The following is a 23302-nucleotide window of genomic DNA, read 5'->3' as shown; positions in this document are numbered from 1 at the left end:
ACAGAGCACAGATCCCACAGCCAGCTGCAACAGGAACAGGACAGAGCACAAATCACACAGCCAGCTGCAACAGGAACAGAACAGAGCACAGATCACACAGCCAGCTGCAACAGGGACAGGATAGAGCACAGATCACACAGCCAGCTGCAACAGGAACAGGACAGAGCTTGTGCCTGTAAGCAGGTATCCTGTGCTAACAGCAGACTACAACATATAGTGGAAACCACATGGACTCCACCCAGAACTCACATGCACACAGATGAAACTCACAGCAAGTCCATGTGTCCTCATACAGGGGAGATAGACAGTCAGCCACACAAGCTGACATAGGGAACTGTGTCAGGGATCCACCATCTGACACACATAGTAAGACATAAGACGTTTGGAGGCCGCACCTGTAAAGGGGGGAAGGAAAGGGGAGCTGCATGTGCTGCAGACCAGGACTATAGGTGTTCAAACAGTCTAGAAGCAGAGAGATACAACCAGACCTACTTGCAAACACAGTTCAGCATGGGAACAAATTACACATACCTGATAAGTTACAGAACACAGGAGTAACATGACTGCTCAACCTGGGACCCAGTTAGACACTGACCAGGAGCTGGGTTTATATGTGAGCACAGACCCAGGAGATTGGCTAACAGGAAGTACCACACCCAGCCAGCTCAATCAATTAACCCTGTGAGGGTTGTGCTGCTAATAAGCTTAGAACTACAGATCCCAGCAGCACACATAACACTGACAGTAGGAGTTCATTAATACATGCTGCTTGCACCAATTTCTGGCCTACGATCAGCATGAAGTCTACAATCATCAGATCAGATGTTTTTTTTCTGCTCAATGATCCAATTTTCGAGCTACTTTGCCCCCTGGAGTCGCGGTTTTCTGTTTCAATTAGACAGCAACTATAACAGCAATGGCGCTGGAACTGGTCAATTGTTGTTAAAGTCCATTCGTGCTATGGAACAATTGTACTGTGATTTTGACGGCAGTTTCCTTGTCTGTTCATCGAAATGATTCCTGACACCCTCCTCTGACCCCTTTTGTCGAATTGTTTCTGCTCACAGGATCCCGTTTCGCTGGATGTTTTTCCATGATCACACCATTCTCTGTATACTCTCCACATGGTTGCAGAGAAAACCCCACAAGGTTGGCAGTGACATTCTGGCCCCGGCTACTCAAGCACCGATGACCAGGCTTCGTTGGACGTTGTTCAGATCGCTTGATTTTCCTATCTAATGAGGATTCACACCGAAACTGATTCACTGAAAACTTGCCACTTGATTTTATGCTGTGATCCGGGGGTCACGGGTTGGATTTCCATAGAGGGAAGTGTAAACCGTGAAAGGATCGATGTGTTTAATCTAGTGGCCATTCAGCGTATTGCACAGAGCTAAATTTGTTAATAATCTGTTTTTTGTCCTGACATCAATAAATACCTCCGTAGGTTTAACTGTAGTCTATAGGAAACCACAGATTACAAAGTAGTGACATCTCTATGAGCTGTACAACATAAACAGCACTGCTACATCTGTCCATACATAGAAGACAAATGCTGATGTTCATGTAAGGAGACTCGTTGCCATCTGTTTATTTGTCATCATTATTCTTCAGAGTAGAATTTTTTCAATAACAATAAGATTTTAATTGAATCTTCTGAACTCCCTAAGGGTGGCTGCACATGGGTGGAAATCCGCCGCGTTGCCCCGCAGCTATTAGGTTCTATGGAACCTAATAGCACAATGCTCACGATGCGGAATTCCGCACCGTAAAATCACCCATCCTCACCCACGGCATGCTCTATTTGCCGCGGGTGTACGCGCGGACGGCTTCCATTGCAGTCAATGGAAGCCGTCTGTCAGTCACGCTATCTTCCGCTGTAGCACAGCGGAAGATAGCGTGAAACCGCTTCCCCGCCTACCGCGTCACGCAGTGGGCGTGTCATATGACGCTGCTGACATGTCACATGACGCTGCCGGTGAGTCACGCGCTCTATTGCGCATGCGCGCCGAAGCATCATGCGTGACGTCAGGCGGTGGATCCAGAGGTAAGTACGGGGTCTCTGGGGGGGGGGGGCCGTGACGGGCTCCGCTGCGGAATTCCGCTTGTGGAGCCCATCACGTCCGTGTGAACCTAGCCTAAGGGCGCCTGTACACGAGCGGAAATTCCGCGGCGGGATTTCCCACGGAATTTCCGCCACTGAAAGCTGCCATAGGATTGCGTTAACAAACGTAATCCTATGCAGACGACCACACAGAAACGTCATTGACCGGCTGCCGGCTCCGGTCTACGCATGCGCCGGCTGCCCGGCAAATCAAACAGCTGGAGCCGCGGGTGAGTACGGGCCGCTCTTTGCAGGCGCTTGGGTCGGGTCCTGCGGCGAGAATCCTCGCCGCCGGATCCGACCCGCCCGTCTGCAGGCGGCCTAAAACTATAAATCCACATGCAATTTTTTAAGCAGCTTTTTGAAAACGAAGGCCAGAAGTGAATCTGTCAGACAGGAGAAACACGTCAGGCAGCTAAATGTGGATCTGCGTTGCCACGCACTGGTCTGGCTCTGGGCTGAGGTGGCAGCACTTGGGGAATCCCAGTTTTTATGTTTAACCCCTCCAAATGGGATACCAGCTTTGCTGCGGGGTCCTCAAGCTGTTACATATGGTGACCAGATGTCCCGATTTAGGCTGGACAGTCTTGCTTTGGGACACTGTGTCCCGCCTTCCACCGGGACCCCGGCGGGACAGCCATTTGTCCCGCTTTTGGGCCGTCTGGTCACCATAGTGATCAGCAGCTGGGGTACTGCAGCTCCCAGCCGGTAATCAATTTGTTGGATACTGATGTAATCAATTTGTGGCGCCGCGGCGGATGCACACACTGTTGGCAGTGTGTGCATCTGGGATCTTCCTCCCCCTTCCCTGACCTGTCCTCTTTAGTTGCGCAACTGATTTCATACTATGCAGCGCTGCCCCTCACCTCCTCCGTAGGCTTCCCTGCTCAGGGGCTGTGCCGCTGGTCAGGAGAGGCTACTACAAGCCGCTGGGAACTGGAAGACAGGATGCTGACAGTGGAAGGCCTACGGAGGAGGCCTTCCACTGTCACCTTCTGTTACACACAGACAGTCCCAACAATGTGGCTGCTGGCGCTGCACTGGGGAGAGGAGCAGTGCGGTACCTGTAGGATGCACAGTGGAGACACAGGCTGTAGTCAGAGCTGGGTAGATGATGCTCAGGCTGTAGGTCAGGGTAAGTAGCAGACAAAAGCAGAGTCCAAAATACAGAGAGCACAAAAGTCAGAATAGCAGTATACACACAACGAAACAGAACCAGAAATGCAAACAAACTGAGGCTTAGTCACTACTATATTTTCATATTGCATGATGCCAGTCAAGTTGGTGCTGGAAAAATCTGCTTATTACATGGTCTACCGTTTATCTGAATGGCTGCCATGTAACGCTACTACATTTCCCTTGCAATGCTCAGGGTTATCCTCTGCCGATGGCCAGGGGTTTCTGAATCTGTACCTACAGAAAGATGGTTCTCATGCTGAGACCACACATTTAAGCAGTGCCTCAGACACATAAAAATAGATTCTTCATCACACATGTGTTGGTAGGGTGAATTCAAATGCCAGCAGCACTTCCTGTCCTAGCTACCAAAAAAAAAAGATCACGGCAGGCAGGTCCCAAAGCAGGATTCTGGAATTCATGACATGGAAAAAATTACTTGCAGTGCTGTGTGTGACCACATGGGGAACTGCTAAATTGCAGCACCCACTGTTAAATTTGATGTGGTAACATTCTTATTGCCCAAATGACTACTATAGTGACCTTCCAAAAATAACAGTATGTTTTAGTCATAGCAAGTTACAGAATACCTAATGTAACTACTTATTAAATGGGCTACTCACAATTGCATGGGGCCGATACAGAGCTAATGGCAGAATCGTTAACCTATAGCTTGTGGTATCGCCATGACCGACCTTCGCTACATGCAACCCTTGCAGTCACATAGGGTGCCGGCCACCAGCTTGTAGGGGAGGCAGCAGGAAAATGTAGCCTGAAGTTGATCTTCCCCCTTAGGTCCGCCTGACCAGATGATCTTCCTCTGTGCGGCAGCTTCTTGTAGAGTTATGAATCATCCTAATCCTGGCTCAGTCTCATCCCTTCTGAGGTTCCGAATCACCGCTGTCAGCCCATGAGTGCTCCCACAAAACAATTGCTTAGTTCTGCTACTATATTTCTGTTAGAAGCTTGGTTCTGGAGCTGTATTTATGTTATGAGCTTGGTTCTGGAGCTGTATTTATGGTATGAGCTTGGTTCTGGTACAGTATCCATTCAGGGAGCTGTTCTAGTGTGAGTATGCTGCTATCTTGTAGTTTTCTGCATAGGCAGAATACAGGCAGACTGCCTATTAGTGCAATATGTATTGATTTATTTCTGATGATGGTGTGGAGGGGCGTTAAAATTCACAAGGTGCCATCTAACTTAGGCTGGCACCAGGTACGACTCCCACACACCCCATTATCAGGATTGTATATTTTTTTATCAGCGAGAACCCAGTAAATCCCACAACATCCAATAGAGCAACCTGCGGGCGGAAGGAATTTCCCTTTTTGTAAAGTAGTCTTTTAATTCCATCTCTGGGTAAGGATGTCTGGTAGCGGCAGCACTAACTGCTGAGAGAATGCGCTGCCTGTCCACACGCACACACTGACCCGCCGAGGCTCAGCGCCGCAGCGTGGGAGTGAGTGGGAGATCAAGGAGATGTCTCTTTATTCAGAGGATGAAACGCACCAAGAGGCTTTGCACACATTTGCAGTCCGGGTGTTATCTGCTTGTGCTGTGTATACATTGTAGCGGAAGGAAAACCCTTAATTAATCCTCCAGATGAAAGCGCAGGGGATTAACGAGGCGTAATAAAACAGGGAGAGTTGAGGGTTTCCTTGTGATACTTATGTATGAACGGACTGTATCATTCACCGCTCTGGGCTCCGTTCTTGGTGTAAGCTGATAATGTTACAAAGTAACAGGGGGTTCCCATCTTGTAAAGTGGTGACATACCGCTAGGATAGTCCATCCCTTTATGATCAATGAAGGTTCGACCTCCGAGACTCCCACTGATCGTGACAACGAAGGGGCTGCAATGCAGATTCCGTACTACGGCCCATTTATAGTGTTTCCCTCCACAGCAGCGCTCCGACCGTACACTGTGAAGGGAACTGCAGCACCCCACCATTTATAACTAAGGCACCTACACTATCGTTCAAAAGTTTGGGGTCACCGAAACAATTTTGTGTTTTCCATGAAAAGTCACACTTATTCACCACCATGCGTTGTGAAATGAATAGAAAATAGAGTCAAGACATTGACAAGGTTAGAAATAATGATTTGTATTTGAAATAACATTGTTTTTACATCAAACTTTGCTTTCGTCAAAGAATCCTCCTTTTGCAGCAATTACAGCATTGCACACCTTTGACATTCTAGCTGTTAATTTGTTGAGGTAAGCTTGTGAAATTGCACCCCACGCTTCTAGAAGCATCTCCCACAAGTTGGATTGGTTGGATGGGCACTTCTGGCGTACCATACGGTCAAGCTGCTCCCACAACAGCTCAATGGGGTTCAGATCTGGTGACTGCGCTGGCCACTCCATTACCGATAGAATACCAGCTGCCTGCTTCTGCTGTAAATAGTTCTTGCACAATTTGGAGGCGTGTTTAGGGTCATTGTCCTGTTGTAGGATGAAATTGGTTCCAATCAAGCGCTGTCCACTGGGTATGGCATGGCGTTGCAAAATGGAGTGATAGCCTTCCTTATTCAGAATCCCTTTTACCCTGTACAAATCTCCCACCTTACCAGCACCAAAGCAACCCCAGACCATCACATTACCTCCACCATGCTTAACAGATGGCGTCAGACATTCTTCCAGCATCTTTTCATTTGTTCTGCGTCTCACAAACGTTCTTCTTTGTGATCCAAACACCTCAAACTTGGATTCATCCGTCCACAACACTTTTTTCCAGTCTTCCTCTGTCCAATGTCTGTGTTCTTTTGCCCATCTTAATCTTTTTCTTTTATTGGCCAGTCTCAGATATGGCTTTTTCTTTGCCACTCTGCCCTGAAGCCCAAAATCCCGCAGCCGCCTCTTCACTGTAGATGTTGACACTGGTGTTTTGCGGGTACTATTTAATGAAGATGCCAGTTGGGTACCTGTGAGGCGTCTGTTTCTCAAACTAGAGACTCTAATGTGTTTATCTTCTTGCTTAGTTGTGCAACGCGGCCTCCCACTTCTTTTTCTACTCTGGTTAGAGCCTGTTTGTGCTGTCCTCTGAAGGGAGTAGTACACACCGTTGTAGGAAATCTTCAATTTCTTAGCAATTTCTCGCATGGAATAGCCTTCATTTCTAAGAACAAGAATAGACTGTCGAGTTTCAGATGAAAGTTCTCTTTTTCTGGCCATTTTGAGCGTTTAATTGACCCCACAAATGTGATGCTCCAGAAACTCAATCTGCTCACAGGAAGGTCAGTTTTGTAGCTTCTGTAACGAGCTAGACTGTTTTCAGATGTGTGAACATGATTGCACAAGGGTTTTCTAATCATCAATTAGCCTTCTGAGCCAATGAGCAAACACATTGTACCATTAGAACACTGGAGCGATAGTTGCTGGAAATGGGCCTCTATTCACCTTTGTAGATATTGCACAAAAACCAGACATTTGCAGCTAGAATAGTCATTTACCACATTAGCAATGTATAGAGTGCATTTGTTTAAAGTTAGGACTAGTTTAAAGTTATCTTCATTGAAAAGTACAGTGCTTTTCCTTCAAAAATAAGGACATTTCAATGTGACCCCAAACTTTTGAACGGTAGTGTACGTGCATAGGAAAAATAAAAGGGGACGCAGTGCTCAACCAGGGCTACGGTCCCTTCATTCTTAGGAATGGTGGGGTTGTCACAGGTCAGACCCCCACTGATAATAAAGGGATGGTGTATCCATTTTATCATATGGGAAAACCCTTTTAAAGAAGTTTGACTTTTCACCTATAGGAGACAAAAGTCTGATTGTTGGGTATCGCACCACTGAGACCCCCGCCAATCCCAAGAACAGGTATGTGCCTCGTCATATATTATGTGCTGTGTGAGCTGGGGAGAAGACAGATCTCACTAGAAAGTAAGACGGCTCTGAAGACGGCCCATAGACTTACTACTGAGCCTGTCCTCCGCTGACCAACAGACTACTCTCAGATGGGCACAGGGGCGTAACTATAGGGGATGCGGTTGCTCCCGGGCCCAGGAGCCTTGGGGGGCCCATAAGACCTTTCTTCTCCATATAGGAAGCCCAGTACTATGAATAAAGCATTATAGTTGGGGGCCCTGTTCCAGGTTTTGCATTGGGGCCCAGGAGCTTCAAGTTACGCCTCTGGATGGGCGTTTCAGCTGCTGTAATCTAGCGGATTGGTGGGGGTCTCAGCACCAAGATCCCCAGCAATCAATATTTTTGACATGTCCCTATGATATGCCAAAGGTTTTCTGAAAGCGGTTAGTTACACTTTAAAGTCTTGAGTCAAATATATAAAAAGTTTACATACACAGCATTTTGTTTTTTGGCATTTTTTAAGTCAGTTCCAGTATTTGTTTTTTTCCCAAAACACAGCCTGCTGTGGGTATTGCAATTTTTTTTAGTCGCATCTTCCCACTGGCTTCTTTACAGGACTTTAACCCCTTCCCTCCATATGATGTAAGGGTACGTCATGGCAGCGGGCTACTTCCCGCAACTGGACGTACCCTTACATCATGTAAATAGCACAAGATCAGAAGAGATCTCGCGCTGTCCAGCAGCGGGAGCCGGCTGTCACCGCTGCAACAGTTAACATCTTCCCTGCCGCGATTATGCAGATCACAGCATGCAAAGGTTTCACAGAGGGAGCGCGCTTCCTCTGTGATGTCATCGGCTCTTGTGATGTAATCGCAGAGAGTCCAGCTGGTGCCCATGGTAACAGGACGCCACCTACAGGCGTCCTGTATTACCACTACCTCTGATCACTATGACAAGCGATAAGGCATTGCAAGAGAGAAGCGTGCTCAGGGGGGGCAGCGGGGGAGAGAGATATCGCTCTCTCCCCCACCGAGCACGCTCGGAGGAGAAGGCAGGTACTCGATATGAGCGAGGCTCGCTCGAGTAACTGCCTTTACCGAGTGTGCTCGCTCATCTCTATAAATGATCCTTTATAACGAAACGTTACACAACTTCCAATATACTTTTTGCAGTTATCGAGAACTCTGCTTGCTGTCACTGAATGGGAACCATCATAGTTTACTCCTGTGGACTAAAAATCTGAGGCGGTCAAGTGGTGATCAGTGCTCAGCTCATTACCGGACCTGCTCTGATAAGTCAAGAAACAGAACATATTTTATCCATGGAAAGCCTGCAATGAATGACAGCAAGCAGAGATTTTGAAAACTGTCTGAAACTGATATATAAGAAAGTATATTGAAAAAAAAAATGTATAACTTCATCAGACAATGAATAACCTTCATTGGCTGAAATCCTAATATACTTTTACAGGGATTGTCCAGGTCTGAACTATTGATGAAGTGGACCCTGGCCGATCAACCTCTGATGGCCCATCTTGAGTTCAGACCCAATCGACCCCACTGTATTCTATAGTCTGGCAGATATGATGGTTAGATTAATGCCCCTTCACTCCTATCATCCCAATACATTGCACCAAGTGACAAACTCACCTCTGCTACATCTGTATTAAATAACCAACTTATAATGAGCAGAATGGATTAGATGAAACAACATTTTAGTTCTCATAGCCGGCAACTCTTCTTACCATCTGAAAACTCCTTGTGGAATGAAATTCACATTGCATCATGTCAAAGAAAATGGGGATGGTGGCTTTACGTAGCTCTGTCTCGGGGATTAGCGTCATTTCCAGCATGGGACCGACCATTTCAGGAATGAATTTAATTTTGTGTTGACCTTTGAGGATGAAGAAAGAAAAAAAAAAAAAGTGTATTTAAGGCAAGTGGTACAAATCACAGGAAATAAAGGCTGGGGAGGAGAAGTGCCCTCCCTCCTTAGGATGTGTCCTTATGGAGAGCTGATAACCTTCACAAGAGCCTTATTATATTTTATACATTCTATAAGTACAATTACCAGAAAACTATTCAAGGGGGAATCGGAGCAGGACGTTAAGGACTTTCACACACCAGGCACGTTTACTCGCATACGCCAGTGGTCGGTACTAGCACCTCGGCTTCATTCCGAGCCGGATCAGATATTCCGCCTGTGGTGTCACCAGAGAGAACTATCACTACGTACCGTGTTCACAAACCATTAATGCAGATGTTATTCTGGTCCTAATTATCAGATCTCTATTAAAAGGGTAGCCAAAACCATACTAGTAGTTAGCCGAACAGCTACTCCTGACCACCAACTCAGAAATACATATGCTGGCCGGGCTCAGCTGAGCGTGTACATACTCTTAAAAGGGAGAAAGTAGAAGGCAAAGAGCAACCGCGCGCGCCCACGGGCAAAAGGTGGGAGCGCGCGCCAACGAGCAAAGGGTAGGAGCGCGCGCCAAACGGCAAAAGGGTAGGAGCGCGCGCCAAACGGCAAAAGGGTGGGAGCGCGCGCCAAACGGCAAAAGGGTGGGAGCGCGCGCCAACGAGCAAAGGGTAGGAGCGCGCGCCAACGAGCAAAGGGTAGGAGCGCGCGCCAACGAGCAAAGGGTAGGAGCGCGCGCCAACGAGCAAAGGGTAGGAGCGCGCGCCAACGAGCAAAGGGTAGGAGCGCGCGCCAACGAGCAAAGGGTAGGAGCGCGCGCCAACGAGCAAAGGGTAGGAGCGCGCGCCAACGAGCAAAGGGTAGAAGCGCGCCAACGAGCAAAGGGTAGAAGCGCGCCAACGAGCAAAGGGTAGGAGCGCGCGCCAACGAGCAAAGGGTAGGAGCGCGCGCCAACAAGCAAAGGGTAGGAGCGCGCGCCAACGAGCAAAGGGTAGGAGCGCGCGCCAATGAGCAAAGGGTAGGAGCGCGCGCCAACCGGCAAAAGGGTAGGAGCGCGCGCCAACCGGCAAAAGGGTAGGAGCGCGCGCCAACGAGCAAAGGGTAGGAGCGCGCGCCAACGAGCAAAGGGTAGGAGCGCGCGCCAACGAGCAAAGGGTAGGAGCGCGCGCCAACGAGCAAAGGGTAGGAGCGCGCGCCAACGAGCAAAGGGTAGGAGCGCGCGCCAACGAGCAAAGGGTAGGAGCGCGCGCCAACGAGCAAAGGGTAGGAGCGCGCGCCAACGAGCAAAGGGTAGAAGCGCGCCAACGAGCAAAGGGTAGAAGAGCGCCAACGAGCAAAGGGTAGGAGCGCGCGCCAACGAGCAAAGGGTAGGAGCGCGCGCCAACAAGCAAAGGGTAGGAGCGCGCGCCAACGAGCAAAGGGTAGGAGCGCGCGCCAATGAGCAAAGGGTAGGAGCGCGCGCCAACCGGCAAAAGGGTAGGAGCGCGCGCCAACCGGCAAAAGGGTAGGAGCGCGCGCCAACCGGCAAAAGGGTAGGAGCGCGCGCCAACCGGCAAAAGGGTAGGAGCGCGCGCCAACCGGCAAAAGGGTAGGAGCGCGCGCCAACAGCAAAAGGGTAGGAGCGCGTGCCAACAGCAAAAGGGTAGGAGCGCGCGCCAACGAGCAAAGGGTAGGAGCGCGCGCCAACGAGCAAAAGGGTAGGAGCGCGCGCCAACGAGCAAAAGGGTAGGAGCGCGCGCCAACGAGCAAAAGGGTAGGAGCGCGCGCCAACGAGCAAAAGGGTAGGAGCGCGCGCCAACGAGCAAAAGGGTAGGAGCGCGCGCCAACAGCAAAAGGGTAGGAGCGCGCACCAACAGCAAAAGGGTAGGAGCGCGCGCCAAACGGCAAAAGGGTAGGAGCGCGCGCCAAACGGCAAAAGGGTAGGAGCGCGCGCCAAACGGCAAAAGGGTAGGAGCGCGCGCAAAATGGCAAAAGGGTAGGAGCGCGCGCCAAACGGCAAAAGCGTGCGCCAAAAGCAAAGGGTAGAAGCGTGCGCCAAAGGCAAAGGGTAGAAGCGTGCGCCAAAGGCAAAGGGTAGAAGCGTGCGCCAAAGGCAAAGGGTAGAAGCGTGCGCCAAAGGCAAAGGGTAGAAGCGTGCGCCAAAGGCAAAGGGTAGAAGCGTGCGCCAAAGGCAAAGGGTAGAAGCGTGCGCCAAAGGCAAAGGGTAGAAGCGTGCGCCAAAGGCAAAGGGTAGAAGCGTGCGCCAAAGGCAAAGGGTAGAAGCGTGCGCCAAAGGCAAAGGGTAGAAGCGTGCGCCAAAGGCAAAGGGTAGAAGCGTGCGCCAAAGGCAAAGGGTAGAAACGTGCGCCAAAGGCAAAGGGTAGAAACGTGCGCCAAAGGCAAAGGGTAGAAGCGTGCGCCAAAGGCAAAGGGTGGAAGCGTGCGCCAAAGGCAAAGGGTAGAAGCGTGCGCCAAAGACAAAAGGTAGGAACATGCGCTAAAGCAAAAAGAAGAGTGGCAGTGTGCTAAAGGGAAAGCACAAGAGAAGAAAAACAAATGTGGGCAACATTACTAAATTGGGCAGCACGGCAGAGGCTTAGTGCTCGCAACTGGCATCCCGAGTTTAAATCTGACCCTATGCATGGAGCATGAGAGATATTCTTGTTCCTGTGTGAAGCTGTGTCTCATATTCTAAAAACACAGACACTCAACGAGCTCCTAATAAGGTCCGTTCACACTGGCATCATGTCCTTCATTGATCTGGATGGGTATTGGAAAGACTAGAAGCAATGGGATGAAACTGAAAGGGAGGAGACACAAATCACATATTAGACAGTGAGGGTGATCAGTGAGTGGAACAGGTTACCACGGGAGGTGGCGAGTTCTCCTTCAATGGAAGTGTTCAAACAAAGGCTAGACAAATATCTGTCTGGGATGGTTTAGTGAATCCTGCACTGAGCAGGAGGTTGGACCAGATGACCCTGGAGGTCCCTTCCAACTCCACCATTCTAGGATTCTATAATTGTCTCTCCTTAAGCAGAGCACCTAGAAGGTGGGTGAGCAGACATCTAAAAGGTGAGTTAGGAGACTTATAAGGCCATGCATGCTCCTCTAGGAAATATGTGCAAATTAGGAAGATGGAACAATACCTCTGCAGCGCCACCTATTGGATGGCAACATTCCTTCAAATCAATGTCAGAATTGTTAAACAAGTCTTTGAAACAATGATTGGGAATTGAAAACCATACACAGACAGCTGTTTTGGGGTGTTTGCCCCTTATCAGTGTGCAGTATGATTCTGGCTTGGTTAGTGAGAGGCCTATATGACATGGGTCGGGATGTATATCGTCTCTCCTAGGAATGCTGCCATCCAATAGGTGGCGCTGCAGAGGTATTGTTCCATCTTCCTTAATTACGGCCTTCATTGAGTCATGACGGCTATGCTGAATATCAATTAGTTCTTATGCCCTGCTCCTACTGATTTATAATGGGTCTCACCACCTTTCAGGCAGGGTTCCAGTATTTTTGACAGTAAGAACAGCACTGCAGATCGTTCTATTCTTTTAGTCAAAAATACTGAAACAGAAGTGTGAAATCTTAGCGGGAAGCATAGAATGGGTACAAAAAAAGTTCAAGTGTTAAAAGTTCCAAGCGGTCCGCAAAGAACTTTTGGATCAAGTGAAAAAAATATATATATATATATTTCATATTTATGTATAGTTCAAAGATAAATAATAAAACGGCGCTGTCCTCGTGGCTGACGGAATGACCCTGGAAATGTTTAATGGTTTGCGGCGCACACTTGAAGGAGCTGTAAGGCGCACTCCTTATTCAGGCCTGTTATTTTCAAGCTGGTCTGTGACAGTTTTCATGTATTATGTCTGAAAAATGTCAGAGTCACTGCTTCGGAAAACAAATGCTCCTGACACGGAGTTATTCATCAAACACAACATCAATGTCATAAAGTTTTCTGGAGGTTTTATTGCCGTTTTATAAAGACACCACAGACAAAAACTTTTTCCTGGTGCTGGAAAGATTCTACTCCCTCATGTGCCAAGGATTTACTTTTAAAGGAAACCTGTTTACAAGACAGACACCCTTTAGATCACACGGTAGCATATCTACAGCTGCAATCAAAATTATTCAACCCCCATTGTAGGTTAGGTTTGTTTTCTAAACTTTCAACAATCAAACAAAAACAATTTAAATAACAAAACACAATTAATATTTCAAGTGGTTTCTCGAAACACAAAATGCCACTTTGACTGCAGTCTCAGAATTATTCAACCCCTTGAATTTCTTATGTGCAAATCTGGTGTTGCCTCAAGCACACCTGATGCAACTAATCAATGGCTTCATTAGTTGCATCAGGTGTGCTTGAGATAAAAACACATCAAATACTTGGAATGGGGAGGGCTTTCTTGACTATGATGTTTTACTGCATGTTAGAAATATTGCTAAGTCAAAAGAAGTCATGCCTTGCACAAACAAGGAAAAGGATACAAGAAAACAGCAAAGGAACTGAATTTTCCTAGAAATACAGATGGAAGCATTTCACAAGCTTACAGTTAAAAGGAACACTGGCTACACTACCTGGACGTGGCTGCCACAAGATTCCAGAGGAGGCAGGTGGTTAAAAACCCTCAAGTAACTACAAAGGACCTGTAGCAAGATTTAGTGGCACCAGGCACTGAAGTTTTTGTTTGTACAGCAAGGTGCATACTAAACAATGAACGTCTTCATACCGAAACTCCAAGACAGTACACCTCCACTGACCCAAAAGCACAAGAAATGTCGGTTTTAATATGCTCAAAACCATATAAATAATTAATTGTCCAATAGGTCATTGCCTATGAATGATTCGGAGACTGGAGTAGTCATTAAGGCCTCATGTCCACGGGGAAAATCGGGCCCGCTACGGATTCTACATGTAGAATCTGCAGCGGGTCCCTCCTGCCCCGCGGACGTGAGCGCTGAAAATACAAATAAATAAGAATTTACCTATCCGTAGCGGGCGGCGAAGCTCTGCTCTTCCTCACGGCCGGATCTTCTTTTTCGGCCGGCGGATGAATTCCTGACGCCGGCGGCATGTCGCCGGCACGTCGTCGACGTGCCGCGCGCATGCGCCGGGCACATCCGCCGAGCCGAAGCAAGGGAGATGCGGCCGTGAGGAAGAGAAGAGCTTCCCGGCCCGCTGCGGGTGAGTAAATGCTTTAAATTCCTATTTTAGGTCTCCCGCGGATCCGGACGGCTTCCATAGGCTTCAATAGAAGCCCGCGGGAGCCGTCCCCGCGGGAGACCCGCACGAAAATGGAGCATGGTCCAGATTTTTTCATGCTCCATTTTTTTTAAAATCCATTTTATTGATGATCCGCGGGTATTTATCTACCCGCGGGTGGTCAATGCATCCCTATGGGGTGCGGATCCGCGTGCAGGTAATCCGCTGCGGATCCTAAATCATATTTTGCCCGTGGACATGAGCCCTAAAAGTGGCATTTTGTGGTGAATTCGGAGAATGTTTCGAAATTTGGCATTTCCAATTTGCAATGGGGTTGAATAATTGTTATTGCAACTGTATATTGCTCTATGGAAACTGAATTAAAGACTGCAACTGTAGTCCTTTTATGGCTCCAAAAAAGCCAATCAGGGTGCACGAAAAAGTGAGCCCTGCCCCCAAGGAAATTCCCAGTCTCTTAAAAGGATTCTCTAGTTTTAACTACCCCTACTTAAAAGAAGGGACCCTAGCAATATGCAGGTCACAAAGTGTCACACTGCTGGGACCCCCCAAGCATTCAGCTGTACTCCTTGCATTAAGTACGCATTTTTATTCTGCAGCACCACTGTAGGGGGAATTGACTCAATGGGTTGTCTGTGTAATGCAACATATGACAGGTCATCCAGAACAGGAGAGGCTCTTTATAACCACTCTTTACTTTGGCCAAGAGAAGGAAGATCCTTAACTCCCCACTATTAACTCAGGGTACATACAAATGAATTCTCTAAACTGTACGACCCCTGTAGGAGTCATGGCCACAAGGAAGTGTGTCATGTGTCTCCTCTTGCTCCGATGAATGGCTCATCTGGCTGACAAGTAAAAGAGAAATTTGTGGAAAACTACTTTGCCCTTGGATGAGTACTTTAGGGGCCTTTTATTGGGCATACTATGAGATGTCAGAAGGCTTCAAGGTTCCCTTTAAAATATGATGATTGGAAATCGGGATGAAGTCTTCCATGGAAATGTTAATTTTTTTAGATAACTGTATTTAGATAGCCTTGTTGATTTTGTGAGGGTTTCTGACATAGGTTTGGCACAAAAACAGTGTCATCCATAGTTAAGGGTGCTCAGAAGGGAAGGAACTGATGTGTAAGTGATTGCAAGGGAAATTATGGACAAGAACCCTTCTAGGAAAGTGCTTGACATTATACAACCAGGTGCTCATTATTCTATATGATTTAAGATTTTAACATCACATCTACTTGTGTCAAAAGTTGCGGAATAACAAATAGGTAGACATTGAAGAATTTTTAGAAGCATTGAAGAATTTCTATCATAAAAATGGCTGTCTCCAACAGTCCCATTGAAGTGAATGGAACTGTGGTGTACATACAGTATGTGTGGCCACCCAATATCGTAAACTTTGGAACGACCGTTAAAACCTGTTGTGAGATACCCTCTTTAACGACTCAAGGAGACTGCACTTTTCTCATTAACGGGACTGTCTCGTCAGAAACAACCCGGTTTCAAAAATACGTTTGCTGGTGTGATGAGTTAATTGGCCTCCATCTCCACTGGCAAATAGTGGATTTTACGGGGGAAGGTGTGGGCAATCAGGCATTCCCCCAGATGTGGCTACGATAGGAAATGTAATGGAGAACACTCAAATGAATGGCCGTCCATGTAACACAAGGACAGCTTGAGTCCATCAGAAGGTTTTAGCTCAGGAACTTTTGTCTAGGATGTCCATATGCTTGGACAGGGTATACAAGTGTTATCTTTATATACTCCTCTGAAACTTCAGGAAATAATTTACATTTGGTCTATGTATTGTGCAACCCCAAATTCAAAAAAGCTTGGATGCTGTGCAAAATGTAAATAACTGTTAAGAAAAAGAATGCAATGATTTGGAAATCTCATATAACCATATTTTATTTTTAAAAGAAAACATATATTAGTAGGTGAAAAGGAGACACTTTTCCATTTTAAGTAAACATATTAACTCATTTAGAAATTGATGGCAGAGCACATCTCAAAAACATTGGGACAGAGGTAACAAAGGGCTAGAAAAGTAGTACTAAAGAAAAACAACTGGGGGGGGGGTCAATTTTCTACTAAGTCACATGACTGTGTATAAAAAAAGCATGTTAGAGAGGCAGAGTCTCTCAGAAGCAAAGATGGTCAGAGGTTCATCAATCTGTGGAAAACTGCATTTAAACATTGTGAAACAATTTCAGAAAAAATTTCCTAGTATAAAATTGAGAAGTCTTTGAATATCCCACCATCTATAATACATAGCATTAAAAGATTCAGAGAATCTGGAGAATTCATGTGCACAAGGGACAAGGCAGACGGTCAATATTGGATGCTTGAGATCTACGGGCCTGCAGGCATCACTGCATTAAAAACAGTCGTGATTCTGTAATGCAAATCACTGCATGGGCTCAGGAATACTTCCAGAAATCACTTCAGACTTCAACTGTGGCTTATTTTGAAAGATCCATATTGGAAAATCCAACATGGATCTGCTGGAAAAAAAACCTCCATGCGAATGTGCCTTACAAGGGGGGGAAGTATTGGATATGAATCGTGCACCAATGCACAGAAGGGGGCCCTGGGAGGATTATCATCTTGCAAATCCGGTAGGATTATAATCCTCTGCATTTTGTACTTTAATGTTTCTTAAAAACTAAAAGACGTCACCGCCAACAGTATTCTAGGGCCTTAGTATTTTTTTTTATTTTTTTTTTACAAATTGGGTTTATTTGCTAGGGGACAAATATGTTTTGCCCCCTAAGGTCCATAAGGTATTTGTAATACATTATCTTACTTAAGTGGAAAAGTTGAATTCAATGTCCTTGATAAGAAAAGGTTAAAACTTTCCAAAAACGGCTGAGATTAGTCAAATGTCGCTCTTTTACCATCTGTAATGTAAAGCGTTATGTGACAAATTATAGGTTATCTTGTATGTACTGTCCCATTAGCATAGTATGGAAAAACCCAGTAGAAATGAGAACTTTGTCTTCTGCCATCACTAAGAATATTCTGATCCGGCACAGAAGATCTGTCCTTCTCAGATATCGTTTTTAGTTTTAAGACTTCAGAAATAAAAAAGGGAGAGAATAAGATACTTACCCAAATTATACCACATGTCCCTGATTTCAAAGCCGATCTGTCTTCTCATATCGCCGTACCTGAAGGATGAGGAAAGTGTAATTTATGTATTTTTGTCATTGTTTCCAATCTTGTGAATAAATATTAGCAATAGCGAGTGACAAAGGCAGGAGAGATTGAATATGACAAGATATGACAATCTTCGCAGTGCACTGATGGAAAAAGACGGGACTTTATATCCCTTGGAGACGAAGAGGGGGAAAAAATAAGGTGAACAGTCTATGTATGTGGGTTTCTCAAAGTTTAATTGATGCGATTTTCTAGAAAAATATCTTTATGTAGTCTTCATATTCGCAAGTGTATAAGACGGGATCTTTGAAGCCAGTTCTATAGACTAAGAATTCCTGTTCAAATCAATAAAAATGACATATGTAAGTACAGACTGTAATTATGCCAACCTTCGCCTTGACCAGAAGGGCTGCTGTGCCCGAAGGGCATTACCTGGCTGGTCTCCACTTTCAAACTAAAAGGCAAAATGTTAAAGGTCTATTCCCATCTTATAAAATGATGGTGTATCACTTTGTGATCGTGGAGGTCTGACCTCGGGGATCCGGACTGATATTAAAGTCCTGCAACACAATAGTCTACTGTTATAGTTAGCTGAGACCACCCGACTGCGCAGGGGCACTGCCACAAGACCACCCGACTGCGCAGGGGCACTGCCACAAGACCACCCGACTGCGCAGGGGCACTGCCACAAGACCACCCGACTACGCAGGGGCACTGCCACAAGACCACCCGACTGCGCAGGGGCACTGCCACAAGACCACCTGACTGCGCAGGGGCACTGCCACAAGACCACCTGACTGCGCAGGGGCACTGCCACAAGACCACCCGACTGCGCAGGGGCACATGACTTAAGAGTTTTCCCACCAAAATCATTTATCACCTATCCCTAGAACCCCAAGGATTATGAGATTGTCGCACTCAGATTCCAATGAGTGAATCAAGCGACGCTGTGCACTCCATTTACAGGCTAATATTCTGCAGCTGTGGTCAAACATGCCTACCGCTGCTCCATTCATCCATCTGGATGGCCTGTTCTCATGACCCCTAGGCGTCCCAGCAGTGAGACCCCCAGCGATCAAGCATTTATTTTCTCCCCTGTGAATAGGCGATAAAGGATTTTTGTAGGATAACTCCTTTGAAGCATCTTCACATATAGCCACTACTAACATAAATTAGGGTGCGCTATCACCTCTGCTCCAATATTTTTTAGGGTAGAGGTAAACTAAATGCCAACCACCACCCATCATTCACCTCTATGGAGAATAGCAGAATGTCCTAGTGACTGCTCCGACACAGCAGAGCCCAATGAGCTCCTATAAGACAAGCATTCTGGATATCCAGTTCACAGCTTTCACCAGACATCTACTTATCATAAGGCCCTAAAAACTGATCAGTGGCGCATCTGTAAAAAATACGACTTTTTCATAAGTGAACACTCCCGTACGCAGTCTGTGCTTCCCTTTTATCAGTTTGTCATCCGTTTTTCACATCCACAAAAGGATTAAAAAAAAAAAACCTGAAAGTGACCTGATTCTATTTTTCTGCACTTCTGAGGGATGAATAATGGATGCACACAGATGGCATCCCAGTTCTGTTTGTTTTTTGCACCCCCATTGACTAGAATAGGTAGGTCTCGTCTGCAAAGCGGATCAGCGTAATGGAGGTTGCTGTGTGTGATTTGGCACATGGACTACTATGGATCAGTCTGCTGTCTGAGTCTAGACCGTTGTAGCCTTAAAGCTCATTTACTTGCAAAGACAATCTTTCAAAGGATTGTAAGATTGACAGTTCTAGTGATCATTTTGCATAAAGTACTAATGGGCACTAATGTCCATTAGCACTTTATTAGCTTCATTTGCATGTCAATAAGCCTTCTGGAGCTGCTTGCAGAACACAGCATGTGGTCTGAGCTCTGCAATCCGCTCCATTGTTCGCGCACAGGCTGTCAGCTGAATACAATGTAATCAACACTCCCGCGCAGAATGCAGTGTGGTCTGTGTTATCTCTTCTCTGGCTGAACGATGGATTTTAGGCTCACCTAAAAATCATCCTTCAGCCGAAGAATGAGAGATGGAAGCATTTACACACAACGATTATCGCTCAAAAGCCATCGCTTGAACCAATTTTGAGCGATAATAGTTGCGTGTAAATGGGGCTTTAGACAATACACAAACTGAAAATAGGCTTGTTTGCCTAAGGGCTTATGAGGTCCTAGAAAGTATTACTACTTGGTCTCATGAAGACAGTCTCTGCCCCCATACTCTGATTAAGTAAAGGTGGGCAAAGGCTACTGCAAACTTGTACTGCTGTGTCCAGCAAAATGATTCAACCTCCAGTGCAAATTAGGTTTATTTGCCAAATTTACAAACTTTCAGCTGTTTACAAAAACCTAGCTGTTTGCAAGAATTTATATAGCTCAACAGAATTAAGGGTATCCTCCCATGTCACAAACATTGCTGCAGACTAAGCCGTCGCCCAGCCGCGGCAGCCAACAGGAGCACAAACTTGCGGATAAGGTCAGCAAGATCATGTGGTTGCCGACAGCTGCGCAGAGTTTCAGTTGCAAGCGGCTTTTGTTACGTGAGAACACACCGTAATATAATAAGTAGTTTCCCCAAATTCAACATAAAATGCCACTGTTAATGACACTGCAGTCTCAGAATTATTCAACCCCCTGAACTGAATTCATTCTAAGGGTGCATTCACACGAGCGCGAGTACACTTCATCCGTGTTTGGGAGACCGCACATCTGCATGTTCCATTTTTGTGCGAGACTTGCATGAATCTCACGTTTTCTTGCCCATTCAGACGACCGGATTTGGCATATATACGAAACCCGGAATTCCGTCAGCTGGGAAGAGAGAGTTTAGCAATGCTAAACTCTCTCCCCCTTTCTTTGCACGATAATCGTGGCAATAGACTGAACATGAGTCAACAATGTGATGCAGCAGCCAAAAAGGAAAACACAATTCTGGGATGTATTAAGAGAAGCATAGAATCTAGATCACGTGAGGTCATTACCCCCCTCTACTCTTCCTTAGTCAGACCGCATCTGGAATACGGTGTCCAGTTCTGGGCACCTCACTTTAAAAAAGACATCAATAAAGTGGAGCAAGTTCAGAAAATAGTTACCAAGATGGTGAGCGGTCAACAAATCATGTCCTATGAGGAACGGTTAAAGGATCTGGGAATGTTTAGTTTGCAAAAAAGAAGAGAGGAGACTTTAATAGCTGTATACAAATATCTGAAGGGCTGTCACAGTGCAGAGGAATCAGCCCTATTCTCATCTGCACAAGGAAAGACTAGAAGCAAGGGGATGAAACTGAAAGGGAGGAGACACAGATTAAATATTAGACAGCGAGGGTGATCAATGAGTGGAACAGGTTGCCATGGGAGGTGGTGAGTTCTCCTTCAATGGAAGTCTTTAAACAGAGGCTGGACAAATATCTGTCTGGGATGATTTAGTGAATCCTGCACTGAGCAGGGGGTTGGACCCAATGACTCTGGAGGTCCCTTCCAACTCTACCATTCTATGATTCAATAGAAGCTCACATATAAATCTATGGGAGCTGCTGACAAGGGGAGGGGGAGGGAAGTGGGAGGAGTTAAGGCTTCTATGGGAGCTGCCGTCTGAGTGCAGCCAAACGCTAGTGCAACACCTATCTTTTCCGGGCGCGTGTAAAAGCAGTCGAACAAAATCCGCAGTGTATGTGCTATTTTTTCTAGGCGATTTGACGCGACGGGAAAATTACCCATCTGAACGAATGCATTGGAATCAAATGCTTCAGATGCTCACGATTTTCAGGCAACGTTTTATCGCGGCAGAATAGCCATGATAAAAGATTTGTGTAAATAAGGCCTAAGACCACACACTTGCAAATCAGTTGTTGACTCAAACACACCTGATGTAACTAATCAAGGGCTTCATTAGTTGCATCAGGTGTGCTCGAGATAAAACACAACAAATATCTGAACTGGCTAGGGCTTTATTGTCTGTGAGGTTTGACTGCATATTGGGGCCCTTTTAAATGGGATGACTGTTCGGTGTCCCAGTAATAATCGCTCTAGTGGTTTTACACAGGAGTGATCAGCACTTTGTGAATGGAGGCAGAGCGGGCATAATCCTCGTTCAGATTCCCGCGATCCATTGAGTATCTGAACAACGATCAGCCCCTGTAAAAGGGCTCTTAGCTTGGTCTTTTACAAACAGCTGAAAGTTTGTAAAGTTGGCAAACACAGCTACAAACCTGTTCTTTAACGCAATCCAAAAAAGGAGAATATTTCCCTTTAACCCAGATTTACACCCCCCAGCTGCAACCTACTGAAGCCTGCATTTCCCTGAATGGTGTAAGTCTTCCGCTTCCTAATCTTTGCTCTCCAATACATACGAATATTTTGCTCGCATCACGTTTTTACTTCATTTTCCCATTTTAATTCCTTTTTGTTTGATTGTTTAAAATCGACGAAGCTTTAACCTTATAAAAAAAGCAACATGAAAAGTGTTTAAACAAATAGAAATCCCTACAAAAGGCAATATGGATAAAGTTTCCTACAGCAGATGCAATGAATACGTCCCGTGGAACACACATCTTCAAATGTATGACTGAAGCTTTGTAGTGAGCAGTCACCAAAATCTCTAGACACAGGTACGGGCTGAAAATGGATTAGCATTTCATTCAAGCTGTGGGGAGATACAAAGCGCCGCTCCCTTCATCTTAAATAAAGAATATGCAGAAAAATCACAATGCATTTCTGTTCTCAGAGAAATTTAATTCGCCCGGCCTCTGTACTTGTATGATTGAGGCGCAAAAACGATGGCGTCGGTGGAGATGGCTCCAGATTTTATACGCTTATCTTATGGAAGTTACTTGTTTCTTACTTGTTCAAGATTTTTGCTCTTTTGGCACTTGAGAAATTTTCCAATTGCAGAGATTCTTGGGTCAAGAAAGCGACGGCCAGGTGAAAATAATTGTTCCAGAGCTGCAAAAAATAAAAATTACATTGTAACTTGGTAGACTAACTGTTTTTTTCCTCATTTATTACACAACTACCCTTCCCTGTATATATGTTGGCTAGTACTACATACTTTAGTAATTCTATCTACTCTTCAGATGGGTCATGTGATCAATTTTGGATTCAGGGTTTTCCTAGGGGGCTTTCTCTTTCTGCCATTATACAATGGTGCCATCTGCTGGCTAGAGCCAGTACTGCGGTATGTGACATGCTGGAGAGGCCCCCGACAACAGAGTGGCCAGTAATCTACAGTACGAATACCCTGCCGGACGTCTTCCGACATTGGAGCTGTACAGCCTTCAATCAGAATGTCTTTAGATGTCAGAGAGTGGATTGGAAAGGGTTAATGTTCTCTCAAAAAAAAATAAAAATCATTTTTTTAGTTAGCATAATTCCTATGTGATATTATACGGACTCTACCACACAAGCTCTACATGGGAGGGTGGGGACTCCTATAACAGATACTGCTGATTATTGGAGGCTCTTGTCACGCAGCTGTAATGAAGAAGATCACGGCTCACTCTCCTGTATAATTATGGTCTGTAGTTTATTTGGGTGAATACAGAAAACAGATAAGTAAGGGCAGTGTCCTCACAGCAGGCGGAGATGGTACAGGTTCTAGCTGGTCATGTGAGTGCTAGTAAAATAGAGAGAAAGTGAGCAGGAAAAAAATCTCAGCATCAAGATGGTGCTTGATAAGAATCAGACAGAAGGCTGCACTACATGGAAGGGAGTACATTATACAGGGGAGAGGTCCAGGGTGTGGCAGGCAATCACCTAAGTGGCGCGGAGATGGAAAAATGTGTTTTTGCTGGAGTGGCCTTTAATTGGTGTGATTTTGTAGGCTAACCCCATTACAGATTTTCTTCCTTCAGAAATGTTACTCCCTTTCTTATTTCTAT

The 23302-nt window shown here is 46.0% G+C and overlaps 1 protein-coding gene across 2 annotated transcripts in view; it reads right to left on the bottom strand.

The window, feature by feature from the left end:
* DOCK1 (dedicator of cytokinesis 1) overlaps window positions 1-23302 on the bottom strand; it is a 364042-nt gene that overhangs the window by 84492 nt on the left and 256248 nt on the right. For both annotated transcript variants that reach the window (XM_066601145.1, XM_066601146.1), the window contains exons 31-33: window positions 22267-22367; window positions 17340-17398; window positions 8835-8983 (exon numbers count right to left, since the gene is read on the bottom strand). In XM_066601145.1, coding sequence (XP_066457242.1) covers window positions 8835-8983; window positions 17340-17398; window positions 22267-22367 — 309 coding nt within the window. The remainder of the gene's footprint in view (window positions 1-8834; window positions 8984-17339; window positions 17399-22266; window positions 22368-23302) is intronic.

This window comes from Eleutherodactylus coqui, chromosome 4 (genome assembly GCF_035609145.1).
Source record: "Eleutherodactylus coqui strain aEleCoq1 chromosome 4, aEleCoq1.hap1, whole genome shotgun sequence".
Classification (NCBI taxonomy): domain Eukaryota; kingdom Metazoa; phylum Chordata; class Amphibia; order Anura; family Eleutherodactylidae; genus Eleutherodactylus; species Eleutherodactylus coqui.
Note: the sequence above shows the minus strand (reverse complement) of the source record. Positions and strands in the feature narration are given on the sequence as shown.